Source organism: Rhamphochromis sp. 'chilingali' (genome assembly GCF_963969265.1).
Source record: "Rhamphochromis sp. 'chilingali' genome assembly, chromosome: 3".
In the NCBI taxonomy this organism is placed as follows: Eukaryota; Metazoa; Chordata; class Actinopteri; order Cichliformes; family Cichlidae; genus Rhamphochromis; species Rhamphochromis sp. 'chilingali'.
The window spans coordinates 18,594,213-18,612,395 of record NC_137931.1 but is presented as its reverse complement, the minus strand read 5'-3'; the positions used below and the strand labels follow the sequence as shown (position 1 = coordinate 18,612,395).

The following is an 18,183-nucleotide window of genomic DNA, read 5'->3' as shown; positions in this document are numbered from 1 at the left end:
GTGAAATTTCCCCCTTAAACTTTGCGTCATCAAAATTACATTTTGGGTTTTCCAAACCTTATCCTCCACTCTGCTTAATAAAGTGTTTCATCCTTAACAGTCGTGACTTTATCATGTTATGCTGTCTATAATGAATTAATATAAACAAACCCATATTTAAGATGATGCTTAGTATTTTTATACTTAATGACTCCAACTAGAGCAGGGCGATATGGCCAAAAATATTTATCACGATATATATTTGAAAATTTGCGATAACGATATAACCGACGATATAATTGATGCGAGACAAAATACAACTCCACAACATTACTAGCGCAAAAAGACAACCTTCCATTTATTTTCACTTAAACAAGAAGCTGGTTTTTATGTACATTAAAGCTTTATAAAAATGTAACAGTGCAAATGCAAATTCCTTGCTGAAAGTTTAACCAAAAGGCATTTCCAGTAGAAATGGGCTGACATATCCTGAGCATAACCATGTATAATATCCACTGAAGCTAAAAAGAGGTGCTTTGCAACATTAAACTGCAGTGTGCAGTACGTATTTTTCGCACCATAAGGTGCACGGGATTATAAGGCACATTAAGCGAAACAAAGCAGTCAGATAAATCAAACTTTATTAAACTCATTCTTCTTGCTTCCTCCACTTCTGTGCCATTGATTCATTAATGTTGAATTCTCTGGCAGCTGCTCTATTCCCATGTTGTTGCAGTATATTAATGACTAACCTCGTATTGTGGATGGATTATCTCAGTTGTTCTCCTGACTGAAGTTTGGTCTGTTTACAGCATCCTGCCATGCGATTGCATTTGTCTCTAACCATGAAGAACCTTCACGTTAACTTTTATAAGTGGAAAAGTGTTAGTGTTCGTCCTCCAGCTTCACTGTTTATGTTATGCTAACATAGCTGTGTTGCTAGCGATCACGTAGCACATCATTATATACCAGCTAGCCCAACTTCAGTAACCCTACAAACGTCACTGCTGTTTAGTTTCCTGTCTTCATTTATGTTGGAAGTGATAGCAGAGCTGTACGTTTGATTTTTTTCAGAAATCTCTCCGTCAGAACATGCTATATCATGCTTAGGTAACTAGCGAGCTAACTTCCGCTAGCTTCCTGCTAACTTCTAACTCCGTTAAATGTAATAACTTTTGTTTTCATGGATGCCTGGAAGTTAAACTTTATAGTTACACCTGGTAAAGCAGCAATGCTGATCGTTTTATTAAAGATGAAAGAATTTAGACAGTTTTTAACTCTAAGTGATGCTGCAGTGTTGTTTGACCTGAAGCATACGGAGTTTAGGACCCAGATTACTCCCAGATTTAAGAGCATCTTAGTCCAACAAATATGACAATAACAACGGCCGCTTGCATGTTCTGCAAAAAAATGTGCTTTGTTGTGTATCTGACGGACAAACACCAAACCAGTTCCACATCACTGAAGTTGCACCATTTTTACAAACCAATTCTGGTTCATCTGTTTCACTCAACAATCGGCCATGTGCGTATGAAAACAAAGGCACTGCGCATGCGCGTTTTACTCCCATTCTATCGCGATATTTCATTTTCCTATCGTTGCCTAACATTATACCGGTATTACCGTGAACGGTATAATATGGCCCAGCCCTAACTCCAACTAATCATAGATAGCTATAAGAAATTAAAAATGCATCCCAAAGAAGAGGTCTGGTCTCAGGAGGTTAAAGAAGAGGCAGTCGGGGGTATTTTGCATATAAAAAGAGAAGTCGGCACAGTCACCGGATCCCAGCTCTGTTGAGCTGGTGTGGGAACAGTACACCACAAGTTCCCATCGGACTAATCAAATGTGGGAGGTGCTTCAAAAAGCCTGATTACCCAAAGTAATTGAAAATAGATATGATCATTTTCATATTATTTTCACTACAAACCTTTTGTTTGTTTATGTGCATTAGTTTTGCTTCCACAACTGGACTTAAGAATAATGCATCCTTTAGATTTTCATTGGAAAATAAAGCCAATGTAGGATATTCTTTTCTTTCAGAAACATGAAACATAAACAGATTTGTTATTTATGAGTTCATACTGAGGTAACATGATGGTGCTATATAAAAATAATTGATCACAACAAGTCATGGTATATTCATTTATGTCTGACCCGACTCTGCTTGGACCTCTGGTTGGCAAACTATGCAACACTGATAAAACGGTTTATTCTTAATTTTTTACATTTCTGTCTTAATGTATAAAACCACCTCAGGTAGAGTTTATAAATATGCTGGTGGCTACAAAATGTAACTTGGGTAGGTACAGCCTGAAATCAGAAGCGTAGAAGCGACTTCACATGTAGTCAGATGTAGTCATGTCACCACCTGCCCTCTTATCCACCCACTATGTCATAAAGCTCATCACAATCAGCACAAACCACAAAAAACAGAAGGGGGGGGAGGAGAAAAAGCGCTGAGGTGGAGGAATGCCGTTTTCTGTTTGCAGTGAAAAAGGGGAAAGAGAGAGTGTCAGAGAAAGTGTCAGGGTGGCCTGACTCTTGTTCCCTTGATGGTCCATGACACCCCACCCCCCGCCCCCGGGCCACATTCGAAGGGCAAACACACACATCCTTTAAGAATCTGCCCCCCCGCCCCCGCTTCAACCAGATTCACCATAGCTCGGCAAGTTCTGCCGAGGACGGCGTGAATGTGCACAATCAACAGAAATCTGCGAGTCGTAGCACTGAAGGTGTCTCGTGATTCCTGGAGGAATAGCTGTTGTAGGAACTTTCTGTTCAATTTATGTTGTAGGTCATTTCTGCTTTACCATACAGCACACAGTGTAGGGACTGCAGCTGCTTAAGGAATAGTGTGCAGAATCCTTGCTTTAGCAACAAGCCGCTTAGAATTTTTAATCACTTGTATCCAGTTTTGATTGGTTAATCTTTGTTGTGGCAAATTTTTTGCTTAAAGACAGATTAGATCATGAAAAGCATAGTTAATCAGCTTCCTGTTACACAGTTTTGAATTAACATCAGCTCAATGTAACTAAACGGTCTTAGGAAAGATTTAAGTAAGCTCATAAAATTGTTCATTTCTGATGTTCAGTTTAAACAGCATCAGTAAAAAAAGCTTTTTCCCTCTTCATATCCTGACAAGGCAAAATTGGCCGTATTGCTCATCGTGAAACTAATTGACAAGACGGGTGAGAGGCGGGCTGGACGCTAATTGATTCCTGCTGAGATGGCGGCATCCAGATATCATTTCAGCCTCTCAAGGCAAGAGTCTTCAGGGCTCTCGCTGATAAATGTGTGTGTGCACATGCATATTAGCGAGCGAGAGTGTTAAAAACCCTCAGCTGGCAGGCAACTTGCAAGTGAGAGTGCGCGAGTTAGACGGAGCTCCCCGAGCCAGCCAGCGTCTAATTAATCCTCCTCCACTCCTAACGAGGTCTTAATTATTCTTGCTGACTCTCTGAAGACGAGACGGCAGCGACCTCAGCGTCTTGTGCTTATATGTGTGATTGTCTGGTCAGAAGGCAAGAGTTTTGCACAATGCAATTAATGTCCCGGGCGTGCATGTGTATGTGCATGCTTGCTCATCTGTGGCTAAAACAGTTGTCAGCTCAACCCACTTCCCACACCGAGAGAGGAGACAATTGTGTGTAAGAGGCTCATCTTTAAGAACCAGTTTCCCATAGACAAAGTCCATTCAAGTCCAATTAGGGAAAGCCATTCAGGGCCCTAATTCCCTTACAGTGAATCTGCCTGATCCTTCTAACACATGCTACTTATTGTTCCCTGGGAAGGATCGGGGGGCGCTAGGAGTAAAAGAGAGGGTGAGAAAAAAAAAGGAAAAAGAGACACTGACCCGGATTTCAGAGACATGGTAATGATGAGGATAATGAATGCAGTGGGACAATGAAACAGGACACACACACAGACAGACAGCAACAGGGTGTGCTCACTCGCTCAGTCTTCCACGCACACACACACTAGCAAAGGCTTGAAAAGAACAGCTTCACTCATCACAAATAGGATTAACCATGATTAATTTTGATTAAGCAATGTAATGTCTCCCACTCAGAAATATGCTGGATTAAGTGGGATTACGACTCAATTAAAACAAAATTTGACTAAACTATTATTTGCATAAAATATGAAGAATAGGAAACCATAATTTCTTAAAGGCTAACTCTGTAGATGTGTACTTTTTACTGTCATCAAATCCCTTAAATTGATCTCACTAACAAGTGCTGTCTGGGAACGAAAGCAAGTTATATCAAATTCTTTGACAGAGCACACACACACACACACACACACACACACACACACACACACACACACACACACACACACACACACACACACACAGGTCCTGAAAAATCTGCACCATTTTACAAGTTTTTGTGTTGCCTTTCTGAAAATAACCGTATTCGTCATGTAAGATTGATGATTTCGCTCTAAACTGGATTTCATACAATGAGAATTTCTTTTGTCATAAAAATATTGCATCCTTTAGACTTTCATTGGAGCCAACCATAATAGGAGCTTTAAGATCGATACTAATACCGATATTTTGTCGTTTAAAAACCTGATATATCAGTTGATATTTTTTCTTCTTTTAGAAACACAAAAAACCCAGATTACACTAAAATTTGTTGTCTGCTGTTATTTATAAGTGCCTACTAAGATAATGTGATGGTGCGATTTAATCCTGCTTTTTTGTCACAACAAGTTGCCTGATTGGAAGTCTGTGATACAATAGTGTCTCCTGTTTCTTCTTTGCCTTTTCAATTTTCATTTATTGACCAATATGAAAGCTGACACAATATATATATATATCGGCTGACTAATGATATCAGCCAAAATATTGTTCTGCTGATATATCAGTCTGGCTGTAAAAGCCATCCAATGCATTTTCATTCAGTAATTACCTCTCTAAGCAGCAGATTTGTCTGTTGTTGACTTTGTTCCACATTGCACGAGGGATGTCAGGAAATAAGGTATGGAGTCTTCTCAAAAGTCTAATGTTAAGCTCTTCCAGCAGGGCTCTGTTGTGATGTGACAATGACACACCATACTGTCTGTGTCATGGTCCTGGGTCGGTGACCCAGCGCTTTTAGTTATCATTTTCTGGTTTATTGTGATGATGATGATTATTATTATGGTTTGAGTTCTATGTGTTATATTCGGTCTGCCTTTGAGTCTGTGTCTCTGTCTGTCTATGGTGTCACCCCATCTGTTTGTGAAGCTGTCTGTTTAGATCTGTGTCTTGTTTGGTTCCCCGTGTCTGAGTTTCCTGTTTTATTGTGAAGGTCTCTGTCTGATGTGAGTGTGTTCAGTTTACGTTTCCCCTGTCCCGTCAGCTCTGATTTCTCCCAGCTGTGTTGCCCTCCTGTCTCTCATCCCCTGATTACTGGTGTGTGTATTTAAGCCCTGTGTGTTCTCCTGCCTGTTGCTGGTTCGTCTGCGTTACGTCGTGTCAGTCTGCGTTACCCTGTGTTCCACAGTGGCCTGTTCCTCGTCTGTGTCTCTCTGCTTCTCATCCCCTTTGTCGTATGCTCCCAGGTCTGTTATTTTTAGTTCTCCCAGTTTAGGTGTCTTCAGTTATTTGTCATGCCCCACTGCTTGTTTGCCACTACACCTTTGTTAATAAACCTCACCAGCGTTTCATCCACTGCCTGCATCTTGGGTCCTTCTTCCAACTCCACACGGCTCGCCTCGGCGGCCGTGACAGTCTGTCCCTTGACAGCCAACAAACTTGTATCTTTACACTGCATTAACTCCCACTGTTTGCGGTTCTGACTGGACTTACAGTTCGAGACTCAAATACTGTATCTGCACGCAAACGTCTCCTAATCTAAATCCATGTTTGTTGAGACTGAAGAGATTAATTGGATATCTTTTTGAAGATAAACCCACAGATTGCAGAGTAGATTAAATTTAAAAGCCAATATCAATCTCAAAAAGACAAACTCGTGAACCAAAGCTATGCATTAACTCATTAGTTCTAATTTATTCATTTTCCAAATTAAACCCCAAAGCCAGATTTTACTGGCCACATAAATATTGAGGATATTACTCAGATAATTGAAAATATGAGTTAAGCTGATTATAGAATAATATTGATGTCAGCACGTAGCTGTTTTAAACTGTCTCTTCTTGTTCGTTTGTGTGTCTCTGGGTGTGGCACTAGCTAACTCACCCAGGCACCTGTACTATGAAGCAAGCTGAAAATACCCGTGATATCTCTGCTTCATCTGGCTTCATTAAACCTAAAAACTGCAATCAGGCTAAGCCTTGTTATGATGAGGATTTTCAGATCTGCAAGTAAAAGCCAAATTTCCCGAATCAATCAGTGTATTTGTTGCCGCTAGATGATTAACTGCAAATATTGTCCGGATTGAGCTGCACTTTTCTGATAAAAAGAACAACAAATCAGAGGAATTTAGAAATACTAAACCAGCTAAAAGCAACATAATTGCTGCAGCCAGAGCTGGAAAAGTACAAAGACGTGTTGAAGCATAAGGTATGAACCATTATTAGTGCAGAAGTAGATTTGACTGTATTTACATCTGTGTATTCTTATGTGTTGTAGGACATTAACTCCACTTTTACCCTGGTGTAGGTAAACGGCACTGTAAAAACATAATTTACATAGGAAGGTCGGCTTACTTGCAAATCTTCTGAGATCATCAAGCACTTAAATAAGCTTGCAAAAAAAGCAGTTTACTTAACTAAGAATCTATACCACCCAAAGCTGTAGATGCACATTGTTTGAGCCTCTCACAATCCACCCACAGTTCTTCTCCAAATAGTGATCCCATTATTAGAAATGCACCATCAGTGCACTGCACTTTCATATGTGTCGATTTGTTAGCTGTCCTCAAGCAGTACAGGTGTTCAGCACAAGTAAAGATGACAGTGTACCACCTTAAAAATGCAAACCCTTCCTATGACACTTTAAACCCCGAGTTAAACCTGAAGGCACCTCGCTGAACGTGATTTATAATACACCCCCTGTCAAGTCACCGGCTCCTATTAGGATGATGCATTTGAATGTAGAGTTTTCACAGGAAGAAGATCCTGTTTAGTACAGCCATGCCAAACTCATTTTTACATCGTGGGACATATACTGAAACTCCTCTTTCTGTCAGTGTAAAGATGTTTAACTACACATTGAATCCCATTTAATTTAAGAAAAAGAAGTATGATTTTTTTCATCAGTTTTTCATCAGTTTTTCTACACGATAAAGAAATGTTGCTGCAGTAAATTAAATAAATCAGAGAACTTGAAAAAACAGGTAAAGTTCTGGTAGCTCTCTGCACAAACATAATTTATATTAATTCAGAGAAACCTTCACAGGAATCTTAAGATGATCCAAAAGCCGTCTAATGGGCCAGATTAGAGCATTTGCTGGGCTGATTCTGGCCCCCGGGCCACATGTTTGACACCCCTAGTTTAGTATATATGATTATAAGATTAGATTCGTCACCATTTATATTACAGGCAGCTAAATTGTATTTATTTGTATGTCTTCCACCATCTCTGTGGTGGAACCTACACTTTTATTGTGAAAGTTCAGAGAGATCTGTTGGCTCTCACAGAAGAGGCAACTGTTTACATTGCCCCGTTATTTATTTCCTGCAATGTACTTGGAAATTAAAAGAATCAAAATCTGCAAAGAAGAAATTGTTGGAAGCTTATGCCAAATCAGCAATATTGTAATGTTTGTAAGTTCTGAGAACATGTTCAGGCTCATCAGTGACAGATTCTCTTGGAGAGATGATGAACCTTTAAAGCACGTTGATAAAATGTTCCTTTCTTTGCTTTTATTTCGACAGTAAAGGTACATCGGCTAATGACAAATCACAGTCTCACACACTGGGAGCAGGTAGACTTAGCAACCTTGTGTTTGCCTAGCAACCTGGTGTCCCGGCGACCCCTGTTGCCATGGCAGCCAATGAGGATGTGGCACTGCCACAAGGAAGTGGTCACCGCAGATATGAGCCAAAGGCCAGCTGGTGTGTGTGTCTGCGTTTATGCTCATTTGAATACAGCGTCCTGAATCTGTCGAGGAGCCGTATGCTCCTTTGCAAAACACGTAGCAGCCTGTAAACACGAAACAATCGGCGTCTTTGTTTTAAAGCTGTTGTTCTCTTATTCTGTCATCCATTTCATTTTGCTCTCCCCTCCCCTCTGTCATTTTCTCAAAGCCGTCCAACACACACACACACACACACACACACACACACACACACACACACACACACACACACACACACACACACACACACACACGTTGTCTTCTACTTTTTTCTCTTTTTCTTGACTTTATGTACTTGATCATTTTTACTCTATTACTTCCGTTCATATCCCATCAAATGTCAAAAGAGCGCACACGCAGTGCTTGTTTCCGTGTCCGTGTTTAAAGAAAAGTTCAGCTTCTCATTTTGCGTTACTGAGAGTGAGAGTGAAAGCGTTAGTGTATATGCATGGGTTGTGGGTGGCAGGGAGATAAAATGAGTATTACGGGGGGGGCCCTCTTACAGTTTGTGTGTGTGTCAAGAGAGGGAAAGTGGGCGTTAGCACCCCTCCTTCCTACCCCTGGCCGATTAAGGCCAGAAACTCTAATTATGCTACAAAGACGTGACAGACTGGAGCACCCATCTGCGCTCCAGGGTCTCACCGCACAAACACACACACACAGTTTAATGGTGCAATATAGCTGAATATAATCAGACAGCAAAATGCACACAAGTCAGAAAAATACACCAGTGTGTTTTTGGAGCCCGGACTCTAAGGATGCCGTTACATTCCCAACATTAACGTCCATATTTGACGTGAGAGCGACTGCAGTACTCATAGCTCTTCTTATTTAAAGCCACTCACTTTTTTCTGCCTTTGTCTGTCTCTTCTCCTGACAATTACATGTGTGTGCCTTGAGGATTTCACCTTGAGAATTCAGAAACATATTAAAGCGCATAGCCCGACTTTTATTTTGCATAGTTTGAACAACTTAGACAAAGTCTTATGCACACAGATCAGTTTGATAATACAAACTATAATCTGTCTTTAGTTTGGAGTTTCAGCCCTCACTAAAATAATTATCCTAGATTCCCAAGAGAAGTACATACTGTGGATCCAGTGGGGAAAAAGTGTTGTAATCACTAAAGTTAAATGATACAACAAACTGAGCAGGGGACTTGAATGTGACTGACATAAAAGAGAAAAATATGATTTGTAGAGAGCAGCTGCAGGAGGTTCATTAAAGAAAACAGAAGGAAAAGAAAAGTGAGGAAAGAGGTCTTACCTTGACGTCAGAGAAGTACATTTTGAGCATGTTGGATGAGGGATAGCGGGTGTAGAAGAACATCAGCTTGGCCTTCTTCAGGTGGTTCGGAGACAGGCCCTCTTGAATCTGAGCATTAACAGGGTCAAGGAACCATTAAACAGTTTGTTTTTTGGGGACCAAAGCTTTTGAGGAACACAGTGGAGGGACATTTCCTCTGACACAATCCACATTATGCTTGTCTAAGCTTGGCTAAGGAATTGCCACGACAGCAGTGAGACCACACTCGTTACATGTGAATGTAACATCCAACCCACCTGAAGTCTGAAAACCTTTCAGTGTGTATGTATTCCTTTTTCTAACACAAACTCTATAACTGTAGAGCGACCAATGAGAGGGGGATGATTTTCTTTTTTCAAAAGCATTTGTGAGAAAAGCTCACTACCACACTGTGAGGAAGGAGTGACTAGTTTTAAATGCAGAAACTCTGATAAGTCAAAGCCACTTCTGCGACGGGTGTGGAGCAAAAATCAAACACAAGCACCTGCTGGCTTTTGATCAAATCCCAGCATCTCGCAGACTCTGCCCATCCCACTGTCTCAACAACGAAAATAATAATTGTGCAGGCCCCGGTTGTAGGGGCGCCAAGAGTATCCGTGTGTCCGAGTGGGTGTGTATGCACACGTGTGTGTGTTTGCATGCGTGTGTGTGCGTGACAACAGCTGTGCCCCACCACGCTGCCATTTCCCCACCACATTAACAGCCCTATAATCTATCAGAGAAGATGAGGCAATCAATGGAACCCCCTGCAAGGTCAATTAGCACACAGAGAAACACACACACATACACACATAAAGACAACCCCAGGGGCCCTATATGGCTGGAAAGAGGGACAGACTAGCATCAGCAATCAGGAGTGGAAAGTGTAAAAAAAAAAAAAAAAAAAACGTGGAAAAAAAGAAAAGAAAAAGAGCAGCTTTGGGACAAGAGATTTAACTTTGTCAGCTTTTTGCAATTTGTTGTTGTATCTACCCATCAACCTTCAACGGCCAATAAAAAAAATAAATAAAAGAAAGGCACACCGTCGTCTGTCTCGACCTAAAAAGCTGTCCTGACTTCGTGCTACTAATTAACATGACCCAACAACACGATTAAAAAGGCCTCTCCATATCAGAAGCTAGAGGTGAGCCTCGCTGTCATCCATCATTCATTTAGCAGCAGATACGTCCGGTCAGCGGACAACAACACCATCACTTAGTTAACATTCATGCCAACATGTCACTGTTTGTGTGCATTTAGATCAACTGTTTTTTTTTTGTCTTATTTTTTGTGGACACGCATACACATTTAAACACACCCAACATGACTCAGAGTAAACAGTGTGAAGCAATATAATAATGAATAAATGCCAAGTGATGTGCATGTGTGTTTGTGTGCATGTAATAGTAGCTAAAGTGAGTCACTGAATAAACACATTTTTTCTTTTATTCTTTCACTTCTCTTCCTCCTCCTTTCCTATACGTGCACGTGCGTGTGTACCTGCCACTTCTGCTTAGGGACAGAGATGGTTTACGTGGGGGCTTACCATATCAGGTGTAACTTGACCTTGTTACCAGGTGTATGTGTGTTATGGTGTGTGAATGGGGGGATTGGGAGGAGAAAAGATTGAGGAGGGAATAAATTCATAAATGAATGGAGGACATCTGCTCAGCTGCGCACAAAGGCTTAAAGACACACAGACCTGAGTGTGCATGCAAGTCTTTAAGGTTAGCTATTATCAGTGCAAAGGCAAGTCTTTCTTAAGACCTTACAGCTACCAAGATTGCATTCACCATGTCGTCTCTACTCTGCTTTATACTAGACACAGAAAACAACATGAAAAAAGGCAAATTTGAGAAATGTGACCGTTCACAGCAGGATTTGTGGATTTTTTTTCTAGTTAACCAGGTCATGACTTGCAGACATCGTTGGTTGAGTGCAATTATGTTCAAGAAAAGGTGGACACTTTCTCCAAAACTGGGCAACACCACTCCAAATCAATCAGGATGGATACATGACACGAGTATGCTTTAGATTTATACCCGAGGAAAATCAAAGTGTTAGCCTGGTGGCACATCTGGTGCTCATTCCTGTTTGCTTCAGCAAATTTGCACAGTAAATGTTGTATGTAATTATTTGTTAATTGTATGTAATGACAAATAATTTAAGTAGGCTGGCGGATGGGTGTGTAATTTGCAAGTGTAAGGATAATCAGCTATCAGAATTGGACGCTTACATGCACACATACATTTTTTCACTGAATGCAGCTCAACTGTTTGAGTTTAATCCTCAAATATCCAAAATTCTTCTCATGGCCTGATTTTATTATTTTATATTTGCGTACTGAAATTCATGACAGACTGTTTTATGAGATCTGTTTTATGAACTGTTGTCGTATTATGTGTATGTTTGACAAACAGACATACGTGTCCTCGCGGTCTTATTTCTCTTTCCTGTGTTATTTAAAGCAACAGTTTGTGAGCCTGAGCCCAAGGTGAATGCTCTCTCTGCTTTGTCAAATTCAAAACAATGAATTTCTTATAAAAGTGAATAGTTTAAAGAAAGAAAGGAGAGAGGAGGGTTTGAAGGGTGGTGCTCAGTATGTTTGAAATACTAATGTCCACTTTCAAAGATTTTTCTTTTTTCTCGGCCAAATGAATGGGAGAGCATTTTGGAATGAAACGGCTCAGCAGGATCAAGAGACGTGTCAAATATTTTTCTCTTTTTGTTTTTTTTTTCTAATTAAAGCAACATCTAAATTGGCTTTGAAGACGACGCTGTGATCAAATCCCCACCACAGCTGCAAGGAGTTCCCATTTTATCAGGTTCAAAGTCTTATTTTTCTTTTCACTTTGTTGTTCAAACGTGTGTTTTTCACGCACGCCCCCATGTTTGCACGCATGCATGCATGCGTGAGTCACTGTGTGTGTTTGTGTGCACAGCGGCTGGGAGAAGCCCTCTCCATATGAAAGGTTAGCAACAAGAAGATAAACAGCTACCTGCAAACACCTGTCCCCATGCACACGCCATGAAAGATGATGTGTTTGTGCATGTGTGTTTGTATGAAGCAAAACACACAGCTGTCGAGCCACCGAGACCGAAGGCCAACAAATGAAAGTGAGTAGGAGTGTCCCAGAACAACCTGCTAACAATCATAAAAAGGAAACTAAAGTGTACATTTGAGATATTACACTTCTCCTTATGTGTGCCCACAAGGTTGAAGAACACACATTTAGAAAGTGTCTGTCAGTAAGGCCAAGCATTTGCCTGTTCCCCTCTCCTGCTCTTTGAAATATGATTAGCTTTGAGCTCCTATGTACGAAGTCTTACCTACCCTGCACACACACACACACACACACACACACACACACACACACACACACACACACACACACACACACACACACACACACACACACACACACAGACAAAGTGAAATATGATTTGCTTTGAGCGTTTATGTACAAAGTCTTTGTGATGAAAGCGAACCTAACAGCACAATAGTGTCTCAGACAGTGGTAACAGTGTGTGTGTGTGTGTGTGTGTGTGTGTGTGTGTGTGTGTGTGTGTGTTGAAGAGGGAGCTCACAAGCCTTTCTCAGCACCTTTAAACACCAAAACCTGCTGCATGGACTTAAAAGGGCTTTGAGAGAGCAGCGTGCGACCTGTTTAATCTTCCCCCTCTTGCAAGACCGGGCGCGTCCGTTTCATCTTCCCCACTCAGCTAGGAAACAAGAGGCTCAGACGAGGAACCAATTAATGCAGATTAATTGATATTAAAGAATTTATGTGACTGTTGCCGCCTCCTCCTGCTGCTGCTTCTAACATGTCTCCGTGTTTGACAGTGTTGACTGAAGATGTGACTCATGTGGGAAAGAGAAATAAGATCAAATGCGAAAAACAAAAAAATAATCTCATTGTTGTTCTCATCCTATCTTTGTTTTTCTACTGACGAAGCCCCTCATTTCCTTTGTGCACTGCAGTGTGGGACTATACCGTCCATCAGCCACACACTCTAAAGCCTAAGTGTTGCTATTAAAAGTTTCAAGTAGGCAGATTGTTGCTAATTTTAATGCACAAAACCAGCCTACAGTTCAAGCCGGTGCAGAATTTGGATGAACACAATGTTTTTGATTCTAGCGCTAAAGCGTTTGCAGATGTAAGGCAACACAGGCACTCACACAGACTCACAAGTGCTAAACCTTTCAGGAAAAAGGATACAGTGCTGCCAGAGTAGGGCGAGATGTCAGACATGTCTTGCAGGTCCCCACACTCAGACTTGATGAGGGATAGCGACAGACCCTCTGGGCCATGTTGGTTTGGGGAGCTCTGCCTGTGGTGATGGTGACCAAGATGGCCTCCCGCCAGGGACGCCATTTTGGTTCTGAGGCTGGTTTCCCGAGTTATGTCCATCGAATCGGGAGAGGACCGGTGGTGGTCCTTGGGCCCCGGAGGGTACCCGGCTCCACCCCCATGTGACCCCAGGGGGCTCTGAAAGGGGTAGCCCATGAGGGGAAGAGGGAACGGGTGGCGGAAGGATGGAGGGCTAAACCCGAGCGAAGCTGTGAGGGGAGTGGGGTGGAGAGAGGGATGGTGAGGAGGAGGGGGAGGGGGAAGAGAGGGTTCGGCGTTCTCTCCTCCTCCTCCTCCACCGCTCTTTCGCACCACCAGAGGCAGTGCTTCTGTTTGGTCGTTGGGCATTGGCACACCACTTAGTCTGCTGCTCAACCCGCCGAACGAATCCAGCGGGCTCGGGACAATCACGTCCCCAAAGCAGTGCAGCCTCTGGTTGGAAGAGTGGTAGTTAGGAGTGGGACTGCCATCGCCGTTCAGACTGAGGGCCAAAGCGCCGCCACTGAATCGAGAGTCAGGGGTGAGGGAGGGCATGGGGCCAAAAGGTGGGGGGCACGAGGAGGACGAGTTGGAGGAAGAGGAAGGCGCGGCCGGCGTGGTGCTGTGGCAGCCATGATGGTGATTAATGGCCTGTTTGGGCGAGGAGAAGCCTTTGACAACGGTGTCGACAACCTGAGACACGGCACAGTTCAGCTCCTGCTTCAGAGTCTCGGCTAACTGCCTCCCCCCTCCTCCTCCTGCCCCCACCGCCCCCCTCCTCTTCATTACCCTCTCCCCGTTCCTCTCCTCTTCCTCCCTGCTGTCCACATCCTCCTCCATTTCTCCATCTATCAAGGCCTGTTCTCGGAGGAGGGCCCGTGCCCGGTCCAGGAACAGACCCGGGTCCAGCTCAGAGAGGTCATCGTGGCCACGTCGGCCCCTCTCTCTGTGCCGCTCCTCCAGGCCGTCAGAGCGGATGCTATCCTCTGACAAGTTGCCGTCCTCCTCTCTTTCTCCGCCTCGGTCAGGCTCACCGTTCTCGCCATTGTCTTCCTCCTCCTCAGTCTCCGAGTCGTAGATCTGGTAGAACTTCTCCTGAAGCTGACGCAGCTGTTTCTGAGCACAGGAAAGAGAATGTAAAGAAGAACCTCTTCAACTCATGACATAAAATATTTTCTTGTTGCTGTTTTGTACCTAATCAGCTAATAAGTAACCCAATGTTTTTCTGCATCACCTATTTTATTTTTCTCGTCGTAAAGAGCAAAGGAGCCGACATTAATATATTAAAAGTTTGATTCTTTGTTATGCTTAAAAGACAATGGCCCTTTATTAGACTGTAAGGTTAAAGCTTCATGTTTCTCGGTGCCTAGACCCTCAAACTCTGGCGAACATCCTAGTTTTAAATCATAAAAACTACAGAGGAAGGGACCGACAATGTATTTGTTATATTTTAGTAACTACTCAACTACCAACCTGCATGTCTTCCAGCTGTAGCTTGAGCTGCCTTCTTTCTTCCTGCCTCTGCTCCTGCCTGGAACACACCAGCTGGGTGAAGCTGTGCTGCTGCTGTGGCAGGCGCTGCTTTCTCTTATTCTCCCTGTAGACCTCGCCGACTCCAACCATGCCACCCCGCGAGCCAGGCGAGCTCAGCAGAGAAGAGGGGCAGTCGCTCCGGCTGTGACTGCTGGTGCTGTGGCCGTTGCCGTCGCCTCTGTTGTCGTTACTGCTGTTGCTGTTGTTGCTGCTGTTCTCATTTTCGCGGTTGCTCTCTTGGTTGTGGTCGCCGGCATTGGGTCGGACCAGCGGAGAGTGGCTCATGCCACGGATGATGTTTTCCACACGGGCGCGCTTGGCACGAAGGTGCTCGTCGGACAGCCGGTCCAATTCGAAGGAGGAAAGGGAGAGGGGCTGAGAGGGAGCGTGGGAGTTGAGGGTTGTAGGAGGGGGTGGCCGCCCGAAGGAGGAGGAGGAAGATGGAGGGGGCAGAGGAGGCCCAGGAGAGAGGCAGTCAGACGGGCTGTCCCGATCACGGGAGGAGTTGCTGCAGGCGTCCTCGGCCTGGATCTCTGAGCCTCCACTGGACAGAGCACCACTCCCCTGTGATGAAGGACAGCAGCACTGACTTAATAACAATGAATAATTTAACAGATCCATGAAGGAGGACTTAAGACTACATTCTTGGTTGATTGGAAGGGTAAAAGAAGAGAAAGATTCAATGAAACAGTGTCTAAATAGTGACATTTATTCATTTTCTAACTACTTCCTGTTTCCGTGTGTTTCTCTGTACCTGAAAACCCGAGTCACTGCCTCCGTTCTTCCCCATGTTGTTTTTCAAGAGCTGAGAGATGATCGTAGCCCCAGGGAAAGGCATTATGGCATCCTCGTATGAGTTCGCTCTCTTCAGCAGCTTTCTCAGAACGTTCGACTTCTCGCCGTCACCGTTGGTTGCCCCGTGGTTGTGACCGACCAGCGAGCAGTCGTCGTCCTGATCGGGGCCGTGGGATTGGTTCATTCTGTCGATCAGGGTGTCTCTGGCGCGGGCGAATATCGCGCTACCCACAGTCCTTTTCACCCCGATGTCAACACGTCGGCGCTTGGTCTGTCTTGTTAGGAGGGTGGTGCTGTCATGATCAGGCATCACGCAGGGCAGCTAAGCAGACATGACCAGGGGTCCTCACAGACACACGCACACAGGATCAGAGGAGTTACCTGATCAACAACAACAAACAGGAGGAAACACCTTTTACTGGCAGTTAATGAAACTTCTCATTTCCACCTCTGATCTGTCTTACGTGGCTCCGGTTTTACAGACAGGAAGGATCTGAAAGAAGTCCACTCGCTGAAATTGGTAATTATATTTAAAGACAAAAAATCAGTGGCCTTCTCTCCAAATAAACTTTCATTTTGAATTAGAAAATTACACTAACAATGTAAATTTAACACATTTTAGAGACACTGGATGACGACAGGTAATAAAAAAGGAATCTGCTGTTAAAAAAACAAGAAAAACCTATCTCTGTCGTCTTTATGAAGCATCAGAGTACACAATAATTAAAGGAATTTAAAGAAAAAGAGGAGAAGCTCTTTCTTTTATTGATCTAACAGTTGGAGAAATACAAAAACAGGACACGGTTCATTTCTTGACCAAAAGCCAAGGGAACCACAGCTAGAAACAACCCACTCTTTAAAATAGTTCAAGGAGATATTCCCGCAGAGAAGGAACACCTGCCTGTAATAACCAAAATAATTTCCCATTTCCTCCTCGTCTCCTGGGGGCTAACCTTGATTTCTGCATCTTGTGAGAAGCTGTGAAGAATTGACAAGCTCTCTCGTATTGACAGAGGGCATTCTACTCCACTGTGAAGGAAAATAAACCCGTTTTTTTCCCCCCACTTTATGATCTTCCTGATTTTTTTCTGCTTCTTTTTGATTTTTATGTTGTATTTTGCAGTGAATTTAGTTGTTTGTGAAATTATTTTATTCCCCCCCCCCACAAAAAAAAGTTATTAACACATGCTGTATGAGCTGAATAATTAAAAGTAGGTTTCTCGTACTGCCATGTGTGAGTGGGGCTTATCTGCTATATGGCAAACACAAAGAGGGGCACGCACAGTGACCGTGAAAGGTTAAGTTTCTCTGCTGAAGCATTGGAAACACCCAGAGCTTTCACTACCTGTGCAATAGGTTGCTTTTCATTCCTACAGAAGTCGCCTCATAGCTGAATCACACAAAATGAGATGCACAAGAGTGCAAACCACAAAGTTTTCAAACTGTGAAGGAAAAAAAAACAATTAAAAAATTTCAGCTTGTCTGTTTTCAAGCAGGCGCAAATTGTTTGCACTTGTACCTCCACTGGTGAACACAGACAGTGTTTCCCATGTTACGTGTTTGCATCTGTTTTGCAAAGGATTTCAGTTTCTAGACTAGGGAAATGATTCACAAATTAAGAGTGTCCAGCTTTACAACAACAGTTCTGCAGTTCGTACATCGGCCAGAAACGGGTACGATTTCAGGCCGATCTGCAAAATACACTCAAACACTGCTGGAGAAAGGATTTAAAAAGACTAAACACACACACACACGCATACGCTCGGAGAAACAAGATGCTTTTGCATCAGTCAACAGCAGCCGATCAAAGCAGACCCCGGCGTGTTCCTGCTGGTGCCATTACCAAATGAGAATGGTTAGTTTGAATATGACTTATGCCAGTTCTGCTGCTGTTAGGTGTTCAGGAAAAACACGTCCCCTCAGCACAGAGCCAGGGACTGACCCAGATACACACACACATATACTGAGCACGCATGCATACACACATTGGTCTGTGTTTGCATTATTGGTTCTTCAGCATTACTCTGTGCAGTGGTCTGTCTCACACACATGCACACACACACACAGGGACACAAACAGTTTACATTAGTGAGGTCCAAAGAGCTCGACAACCTATTTTGAAACTGGCGTCTTAGTTCAAGTTGAGAGTGCCCGGGTCTGACCGCTTTAATAAAACACTAAACAAACAGAAGACAGGGACACCTCAGAAATACACAGCAGCTCCA

The 18,183-nt window shown here is 43.2% G+C and overlaps 1 protein-coding gene across 1 annotated transcript in view; it reads right to left on the bottom strand.

Annotated features, from left to right (window-relative positions):
* The window catches only part of prox1a (prospero homeobox 1a), a 53,688-nt gene that overhangs the window by 34,020 nt on the left and 1,485 nt on the right, over positions 1 to 18,183 (bottom strand). Inside the window, exons 2-5 of the mRNA XM_080878466.1 lie at positions 15,918 to 16,339; positions 15,104 to 15,727; positions 13,520 to 14,746; positions 9,282 to 9,389 (exon numbers count right to left, since the gene is read on the bottom strand). Of these exons, the coding sequence (XP_080734592.1) occupies positions 9,282 to 9,389; positions 13,520 to 14,746; positions 15,104 to 15,727; positions 15,918 to 16,268 (2,310 nt within the window). The 5' untranslated portion in view covers positions 16,269 to 16,339. The remainder of the gene's footprint in view (positions 1 to 9,281; positions 9,390 to 13,519; positions 14,747 to 15,103; positions 15,728 to 15,917; positions 16,340 to 18,183) is intronic.